At 36.3% G+C, this 10,059-nt stretch overlaps 1 protein-coding gene across 1 annotated transcript in view; it reads right to left on the minus strand.

Moving 5' to 3' along the window:
• Positions 1-10,059, minus strand: part of AP3B1 (adaptor related protein complex 3 subunit beta 1) — a 161,687-nt gene that overhangs the window by 98,657 nt on the left and 52,971 nt on the right. The window contains exons 8-11 of the mRNA XM_029283476.1: positions 4,715-4,870; positions 1,567-1,664; positions 301-355; positions 137-208 (exon numbers count right to left, since the gene is read on the minus strand). Coding sequence (XP_029139309.1) covers positions 137-208; positions 301-355; positions 1,567-1,664; positions 4,715-4,870 — 381 coding nt within the window. The remainder of the gene's footprint in view (positions 1-136; positions 209-300; positions 356-1,566; positions 1,665-4,714; positions 4,871-10,059) is intronic.

Raw genomic sequence — 10,059 nt, forward strand, 5'->3', positions numbered from 1 at the left:
AGTATCACTTTCATATTCTCACTGAGTACCATCATTTTGGAAAGAATAAATCTTGACAATTTGTGTCTTTTTGTCTCAATATTAGCAAAGCAAAGCAGTACGTCAAAGACATGAATTATACTTAAAACAAGCATACCTTTAATGTCTTGATCATAGTTGGATCAGTTGACCTAACATAGAAACTCTTCAAGTAAGGCTCAAATAGACCCTGGATGGAAAAAAATAGAATAAGAAATCAATGTCAACAAATATGAAGATCAAAATGAAGTATATTGAATGTATAAAGCCAATATGTCAAACCTTGCGCTGGATCGACATTGTTGCTATATTCTGGAGAACAATATACTGTACTTCCCTAAAAGTGAATGGAACATGATTAGTGTCTTGCTTAATTATTTTTCCATGAGAACTATGTAATTGAAAATAAACTGAATATAAAATGATAAGACTATGCTTTTACATAGAAAGATTAGTAAGTTACTTACATACATATTTTATACAACTGAATTTGAGAAATATAATTTACATAGTAACTTATATTATGAACATCATCAGAAGTGTATGTAGACATGCAGGGAGTTAGCTATATCCATATTTAACATTAATTTTATTAGAAGATGAAAGCCATACTGAAATGTCTAAAATCTTATTCATTGATAGAACAGTAATTTTATTCAATATTACTGCAAATATTACAAGAGACTCCTGAACTTGTATGTGAAATCCCTGATTAAACCTAGATTCTCAAATTAAATTTAAAGGAGATTATCTTGTTTGATTTCATTTTAATATGCACCAGTTATGTGGAAAATATAAGGGTTGACAAGAAATAACATTTAGTCGTAGTTGAAGAGTTTAGAGAAATCTTACAGTCCATTATTATATTTTATTCCACATAAGGAAATTGCAATATTGATTTGGGGGGGGGGGGGTTGGTAGAACAGAGTTCCCCAACATTTTTGGCTTTGCAGACCAACGGAGGGTAGGGAGAAGAGATAGTTCTGTGTAAGCACCGGGAAAACTTGCATGCACAGCTCCATTTTGCAAGTGGCAGGCGTATGCGCCTGCTTGTGCAAATGGAGCACACGTTCTTGCTTGCCTGCTATTTCAATGGCACGGTTCCGAAAGGTTCAAGGCCTGATAGGGGTCGCAGCCAGGGGATTGGGGACTCCTCTGGTAGAATGTATAAATGAATCCAACTAAAGAAACTACTGCATATAATTCTAATGAATACCTTTCTAGATCATGCTAAGCCAAAAGTAAACAAACAATATTATAACTCAGTTTTGTTTCATGTGACTTAGATATGTAGTTACAACAATTTCTGGGACTCAAGAAAATTTATAATTAATGTGCTGCTATTATATTATGATCTATATTAGTTCCTCTAAAAGTTTAGTAAAATTGTTCATTCAGAAAATATTAGTACTCAAATGTTGTATATGTTTACTTTATCTCCTTATAACTGATAGCTACTGCATATCTGGTCTAACATTTCAAATATATATATACTCCACAGCTGGGATGATCAATGCCAGCTAATAAAAATAAATAAATTTGATTTACCTGTTACTCCGTAGTAAACGTACTAGGGACTTAGCAACTATACCAGCTTCAGAGTAGGGGGCCACATGCCAATAAAGCTGTGCAACTGCCATCACCACCTTTAAAAAAGTAGCCATTATTTGCTAGTGATCAGATTCATCTATAGAATATGTTAATTCCCTTGGTAGCTTGAAAGAACATTTATTATTTTTCTTTTAAAACTATTAATTAATCTTTGGCATCTAACTCTCCAACTACAACTGTGCCTGGCTTACATAAGATTGAAACAAAAATACAGAAAATAACAAGAGAATTAAAAAACCACAGTTGAGGCTGGTCACAACCATAACCTCAACTGTTACAGAAATGGGCTCATCCAACACTGAGACCCAATGCCTGGGGGAAGAGATTTCAGGACCAGCAGGATTGGGACTGAGTCTTGGGGGATATGCTGTTCTATAGGCATTACAACACAGATATCTCCTGGGTACCATCAAATGGCATTGTTTCACAGAGACCTGAAGCATGCCCAAGTTGTTGGACCATGTTGGATGTGCAAAAACATCCAGAAGGAAGTCCTGAAAATAACCAGTCTCAGGTACTATAAAAGACTTTACAGATGATAACCAGCACTTAAATAATTCAGATTATATTTTCTGATAAGAAAAATTATCTCCAAATGCTTATTTTATTTACATAATTCCAGTATTTTGCAGGAGAAATAATCTTTCCTCAGGGGGCTACTTGCATTATCAAAGCAAAATTTGCAACACATCAGTTAATGAAAGCCTATGGGGAAATGAGTATCTCTCATTCCCCACATTCATTAAAAAGATTTACAAGTAGTCCTCAATGTCTGACGGTCTGGAATTATGTATTGGAAAGGGTGCTTTACAGCCCATAAAGCACTTCTGGTCTTCGCAAACATTGCACAACCACCCTCATTGTTCACTGATCTCAGTGCCTGGCAACCTGTTTGCATTTACAACCGGTTGCCAAGTGCCCTATGAACATATGATCATCATTTGCAATTTGCTATGCTGACTTCCCCAAAAGTCAATGGGGAAGCCAGCAGGAAAGAATTGCCTCTCGTCTCAGGGGTCTGGCTGAAAGAGCCGCCTCCCAAGGGAAGCTGAAGGATTTCAGGTCCGTTTCTGCACCACACCAAAGAAGTTTCCTTCTGTGCATGGAGAGGAGCTTAATTACTTCAGCAAACAGCTCTTTAGCCAGCCCCTTGAGGCAGAGGGAGATGAAATCCAAGCAGAGGGCAATCAGGCAGCATGGTAAGGTAAAGAGCATGGGGTGCCTCAGGTAGGTGGGTAAGTGCACAGGAGACCTGGAGCAGGCTGTGCAAAAGTGTCTTTTCACTCAGTGGATGAAAATCCTGCTTGGATTGTGGAAAGAAAGATTTTCAGCTCCCAAGTGGAGCTTCCCAGGATCTCCCCTACCCCTGAAACACCCGGTGTTCTTTACTTGGGACTCCATCCATTTAAGGATACATCTAATCACTTAATAACAAGAACTGGGAGTGGCTGGATTGTGGTTGTTGAGTGAAGCAATCAAATGGGCAATCATATGATGTCTTGTTTAACAACCATTTCACTAAACAACCAAGATCCAATTGTGGTCATACGTTGAGGGCCACTGATACACAAATAAGATCTTTGAGATATTCTCTCTTTGGCTACTAGATATTGAAATTTAAAATAAGAATCTTCATGTTCCAGTAAACAAATTAGCTGCCATTATATGGATGAGATAAATCCGAAGATTATGTGGTTTAAATATCTATAACATTTCCTTTCTAAAAGACTTTAAGCAATAAACTATTGTTTCAGTCTAACAAAAATGTTTGTACAGCTGATGATGATGCAATATTGTATAGCTCCTAATATACTTGAAAGATGTCAATTCCTCAAAAGGAAGTATATGATGACCACTATTGCTGGACTAGATGGACATTCAATGCCAATCCAAAAAACATGAAAAGAAATGTACCACATTTATCATTTAAAATAAAATCTCAATCCAAATGGATTTTGAAGAAAAAACTCTTATTCAATGAAAAGTTACAGCAGACAGGGCATTTGTGGCATGTGATGTTTCACAGTATTTCCACGAAAACACATCAGGACTGAGAATTTATAATAAAATATATTTATACCATGAATCTTTTTCATCTGCTTAGCTTGGTGTGTATCCTTTTGTTTGTCCACCACACAATACATTTTCTATTCAGTGATGTATGTGCATTCACAAAATTATAGGCAATACTCTTCCCACTAATTAGGCCCAATAATCATGATCCCTTGATGGTTTTGCTTTAAAAACTTAGTAAAACAAAGAAGTAGAAAAACAGACGAATCCTAAAAAGAAGCCCATTTATAATAAAGAGACAGCTTCTCTAGTCAATGTCATAAATGGATTGATTTTTAAATATCATAGGTTCACAACATTTTTCTATTCCCTTAAGGAAGTCTCAAAATTTAACAGCAATTCTAATTTGTTTAATTTGTAAATTTGTTTCAGCCTATCCTGAGAGGACTAATTAAAAGCCAAAATTATCATGGTCATGTACAAATTCTGTATATGCTTAATACATCTTGCCCATTACTGACAACTAAAACAATCAACAGGTTTGCTTTAAGAAAATCCACAAAAAAAAGAAGAAATCTTTCAAACATTTTTTCCATCCTCAGGGCAAGTGCACAGAGGAGATTCTGAATTGGGATTTGTAAAAAACTAACATATTTTATAGATCCTTTTTATTGATTGTTAAGCCTGCATATCAGAGCTGTAGAAGTGAATTTCTATAATCCAAGTTCCTACAACAGCTCTCCCTGAGTTCTCCAAATGGTCCACAAAAAGCCAAAGAGCTGAACAGCCCAAAATAGAATGTGGCATCATCTCAAAAAATCAGCTAGGGCTAGGCCCATATTTGCAGAGGAGGCGTGTTTTTAGCTGATCTGCAGAAATTCCACCTCACTACAGAATGGTTTATTCTAGTCACTTACTCAGCAATAGGACATTGTTAGAAGTTCAAAAGAGCCACTGAGAAAAAAGTAAAGCGAAGACAACTTCTACCAACACTGATACACGTGCTTAACTCTAAATCCAACCATTTGGCTAAATGAAGGGAAAAAAATTCTATGAATTAAAATAGCCATACAGCAGCATTCCGGCTTTGTAATAAAGGCTTTGTATTTTTTATCAGTAATCTGTGGTCTGGATCCATAGAATAGAGCTTGTTCACTTTTGGATCTTTATCCTGCTGCTCATCGGATTCATAGAAATTCTTTTCACTGTATTCTTCCAGAGCACCATCCTATAAAGGGAAATAATACTCATTATTTTACTTTTTATGTTTAAGCAACATCCAAATTATAAATATGGTATACCTTCTAAATTTTCCAACACAGTGATTTCAAATCACAGTTTAAATATATCAAGGTATTTTTTCTATTTAAAAGAAAAAGGATCAATTTGTTCATTGGATCTTTGACATTTAATTGGAAAAATAACTAATACTTGGTATATCTATAAATGCGTATAATGCCCCCAAATCAAAGCACAGAACTCTAATTAGGAGATATAGCATGAAAATACCAATTAAATAATATAGTATACCAATTAAGTAATATAGTAAATATGTCAATTTGTTCTTTTAAACATCATAATTAGAACATATTCCAAGATGAAAATTTCTTGAATACAACTTGTATTCCATAAGAAAAGAATTGCTCTGTTTATTTGTAGCTATATGGCATTACAAAAAATAAATTTACATATTTATCTACCAATCTGTAAGTAGGCTTGTGTATCCCAGTTAATTAAGTCTTTCATTATTTCCATCTGTAATCTGTGGTGATCACAACTATAAACAATTATTTCAGATGTGGACATATCATATTCTAATTTTCAATCCTTTCCTAATGATCATGATCATGAAATTTGCTTTATAGCTGCTACATGCTGAATCAATATCCTCACTGACCTATCTTGCATGATCCCAAGATCCTTTTTCTGGTTAGTGGGTTATCAATTGGAAATCTCCTCAATTGCAATCAAACCTCTGAGGGACACTGAAGATGTTATAAATTAAGGCTGCTCATCTTGCTTTAGTTATTTTCACAATTTTTCATTTACTCATTTGAAGGTGCCAGACAAGATCAGAAGATCTTAATAAATCTGTAAAGTTACAGCAGTTCCAAATGGAATGTGTTGAAACCAAATGAAATAAGAAAACCTAGAGTATAACTCATGCAACTGAGGAAATATATCTCAAACATTTCCTTGATCTAGACTAAGTCAATATAACCTGGAAGACTGTGAGGTTACTGTAGCCAGAGGGAATATTAGGAGAGCTTACGGATGAGCTTTAAGAAAACATCACCTCTTATTTTTCTTTCCACAATAACCACCTCTTTCCATGAATCTTGGAAGTAGTTCTGCATGGTGATATGGTAGCTTATGAAAGTTACAAGCTATTTCAGAGACCAGGATTTAGCCTCAAAACAGAGTAGGCAGTCTTTTCTACAGCTTTAATTCCATTTCAACAAACAATCTTGTAAGTAATCTTTACAGTATATTTATTCTTGAACGTTCAATAAAAAGCTGTATCACACAAATTTACTTATATTAAACAATTTTCATTTTAGAGGACAAAAAGGCACCCATTTATTATTTTTTAAGAATATTTCTATACCATCAGAGATTCTAACGTCAAAATAATATTCATTATCTTGTCACACTAAAAATTAAAGGACATTTAACAAAATTAAGAAACGCATTGGATTTTTTTCCTTATTTGTTAGATCTCTTTAGCAGTTGAAGCAAAGTAATTCAAAATTATTAATATACAGGGAGATACACATTTAACTTGGGAAGGAAGATGAGGAAATCTGTTGAAAAGAAAGGTAAATTCAGGAAATAAATATGCAAATATGCATTTTAACATTCTTGAATGTATTAATCTGAAAGGTTTAATTTCCATTTTCCTGCATCAGCTTTTTTTATAAAATGTCATGCCCTATAAATATGCTGTTATTTTCTATAGTCAAGTACCCCCTTAACAAATCTTCTCATTAATATGTAAATTTAAAGTCAATCGGTCTTCTCCCTGACAGCACCATGAATTCCTAGTGCACTGTATAATCGATTTTGACTTGGCAACCACTATTTATCAAAGATGTCAGTTAGAAAAATTATGGAAAATGCAGCACAATTGATATGACTGCAATATACTTTGTCAACATTTAATTGTTCGTCAAATCATACATTTACATATAAACAGACTAAATACTGATCTATAATGATGCAGATAAACTAAATTAAAAATCTGTTTTACTACATAAGAAGCTTGTTATATGCTTATTCAAAAAAGTACTAGAAGAAAAAATGGGGACCTGCTGATGGTTAGGTTTCAGAGATTTCCTTCTGCTATTTTAGCAACTAAATGAGAAATCTGCTTATTTAATTGATTTAGGCAGCAGTATCCACTTGCATAGATGGCTTCCTTTTCCCCTTCCCCAGTGCCATTCTAAAAAGCCTTAAAGACTTGGTTGGGACCCCTATCAGATATGTTTGTATGTATGGGTGTTGTTGGTCAGTCTTGCCATATTGTTCTTTATTTTTCTTTATAACCCTATTTATCTCGTACTTTCTACAGGTTTGGTTTTATTGTGGGTCATCAAGAGTCAGTATAGAGTCAGGCAGTGAATGCTATTTTTATATATATACAGTGAGGGGGGAAATTATTTGATTCCCTGCTGGTTTTGTATGTTTGCTCACTGACAAAGAAATGATCAGTCTATAATTTTAATGGTAGGTTTATTTTAACAGTGGGAGACAAAATAACAACAAACAAATGCAGAAAAACGCATTTCAAGAAAGTTATAAATTGATTTGCATTTTAATGAGTGAAATAAGCATTTGACCCCATCACAAAATATAATTTAGTGCTTGGTGGCAAAATCCTTGTTGGCAATCACAGAGGTCAGATGTTTCTTGTTGGGCACCAGGTTTGCACACATCTCAGGATCCTCTCCAAGACATTAAGATTTCAAGGCTGACATTTGGCAGCTCAAACCTTCAGCTCCCTCATAGATTTTCTATGGGATTAAGGTCTGGAGACTGGCTAAACCAGGATCTTATAATAATAATAATAATAAAGTTGGAAGGGACCTTGGAGGTCATCTACTCCAACCCCCTGCTCAGGAAGGAAACCCTATACCATTTCAGACAAATGGCTGTCCAGTCTCTTTTTAAAAACTTCCAGTGTTGGAGCATTCACAGCTTCTGGAGGCAGGTTGTTCCACTGATTAATTGTTCTAAATGTCAGAAAATTTCTCCTTAGTTCTAGGTTGCTTCTCTCTTTGGTTAGTTTCCATCCATTGCTTCTTGTCCTGCTTTCAGGTGCTTTGAAGAATAGCTTCACTCCCTCTTCTTTGTGGCAACCCCTGAGATATTGGAACACTGCTATCATGTCACCCCTCGTTCTTCTCTTCATTAAACTAGACATACCTAATTCCAGCAACCGTTCTTTATATGTTTTAGCCTCGAGTCCCCTAATCATCTTTGTTGCTCTTCTCTGTACTCTTTCTAGAGTCTTAACATCTTTTTTACATCGTGGTGACCAAAACTGGATGCAGTATTCCATTCGTTGATGAAGATATTGAAGAGCACTGGGCCCAGAACGGAGCCCTTGGGCACCACACTACACACTTCCCTCCATGTAGATGCAGTTCCACTGAAGACCACACGATGAGTACGGCCAGTCAGCCAGCTACGAATCCATCTGCTGGTGATGCTGTCTATCCCACATTTTTCTATCTTATCAAGAGTAGGTTGTGGTCTACTTTATCAAATGCCTTACTGAAGTCCAAGTAAATTATATCCACAGCATTCCTCTGGTCACCTGGTCAAAGAATGCAATACGATTTGTCTGGCATGATCTGTTTTTGACAAACCCATGTTGGCTTTTCGTAATGACTTTGTTAGCCTCTAGGACGGTGTTCGCTGATTTGTTGCTTGATTATCTTTTCCAAGATCTTCCCAGGTATTGAGGTCAGGCTGATAGGTCTGTAGTTTCCTGGATCCATTTTTTTTCCTTTTTTGAAGATGGGAACTACATCAGCTCTTTTCCAGTCCTCTGGTAGTTCCCCAGTGCTCCAGGATCTTTGAAAAATATAGTTCAGTGGTTCTGAGATCACATCTGCCAGTTCCTTCAGAACCTTGGGGTGTAGTTCATCTGGTCCTGGTGATTTGAACTTATCTAGGCTGGACAGGTGCTCACTTACCATTTTCCTGCCTATCTTAACTTGTGTTTCTAATCTGCTTTTTATGGTACTGTTTTTGATAGATTGGACTGTTTTTTTCCCTTTGTGTAAAGACTGATATAAAAACGAATTCAGTAGTTCTGCTTTCTCCCTGTTGCTTGTCACCTTCTTACCACTTTCTCCCACTAATGAACCAATTATTTCCTTAACCTTTTGCTTGTTTTTTACATGTTGAAAGAAGCTTTTTTGTTATTTTTGACTTTTGTTGCAAGCCTTAGTTCATTCTGAGCCTTAGCTTTCCTCACTTCATCTTTGCAGGCTCGGGCTATTTGCTGATATTCTGCCTTAGTAATGTGCCCTTCTTTCCACTTTTTATACTTGTCCTTTTTGTCTTTCAATTTATCAGAGAGTTCTTTATGCAGCCATGCTGATTTCTTTTGAGAGCTGTTATATTTCTTCGTTGGCATTGTGCTAGACTGGGCTGTTATAATCTCAATTTTCAAAATTTCCCAAGCTTCTTGAGTTGTTTTCCCCTTGAGGATTCTCATCCATGGAATCCTTCCCAAGCTTAATGTGCTTCTTCTTGAGCCACTGCTTTGTTGGCTTGGCCATATGCTAGAATACCTATCCATGACCCATTTTCAATGCCCTGGCTGATGGAAGGAGGTTCTCACCCAAGGTTTAATGGTACATGGCCCCATCCATCATTCCTTTGATGCAGTGAACTTGTTCTGTTCCCTTAGCAGAAAAACACCCCCAAAGCATAATATTTCCACCTCCATGTTTGACAGTGGGGATGGTGTTCTTGGGATCATAGACAGCATTCCTCTTCTTCCAAACACGGTGAGTTGAGTTGATGCCAAAGAGCTTGATTTTGATCTCATCTGACCACAACACTTTCACCCAGTTCTCCTCTGAATCATTCAGATGTTCATTGGCAAACTTCAGACAGGCCTGTACATGTTGTTTCTTGAGCAGAGGGACCTTGAAGGCGCTGCAGGATTTCAGTCCTTCACAGCGTAGTGTGTTACCAATTGTTTTCTTGGTGACTATGGTCCCAGCTGCCTTGAGATCATTGACAAGATCTTCCCGTGTAGTTCTGGGCTGATTCCTCACCATTCTCATAATCATTGAAACTCCACGAGGTGAGATCTTGCATGCAACCCCAGAGCGAGGGAGAGTGACAGTTATTTTGTGTATCTTCCATTTGTGAATAATTGCACCAACTGTTGTCACC

This window comes from Protobothrops mucrosquamatus, unplaced genomic scaffold (assembly GCF_001527695.2).
Source record: "Protobothrops mucrosquamatus isolate PMUCROS unplaced genomic scaffold, P.Mucros_1.0 scaffold107, whole genome shotgun sequence".
NCBI lineage: Eukaryota > Metazoa > Chordata > Lepidosauria > Squamata > Viperidae > Protobothrops > Protobothrops mucrosquamatus.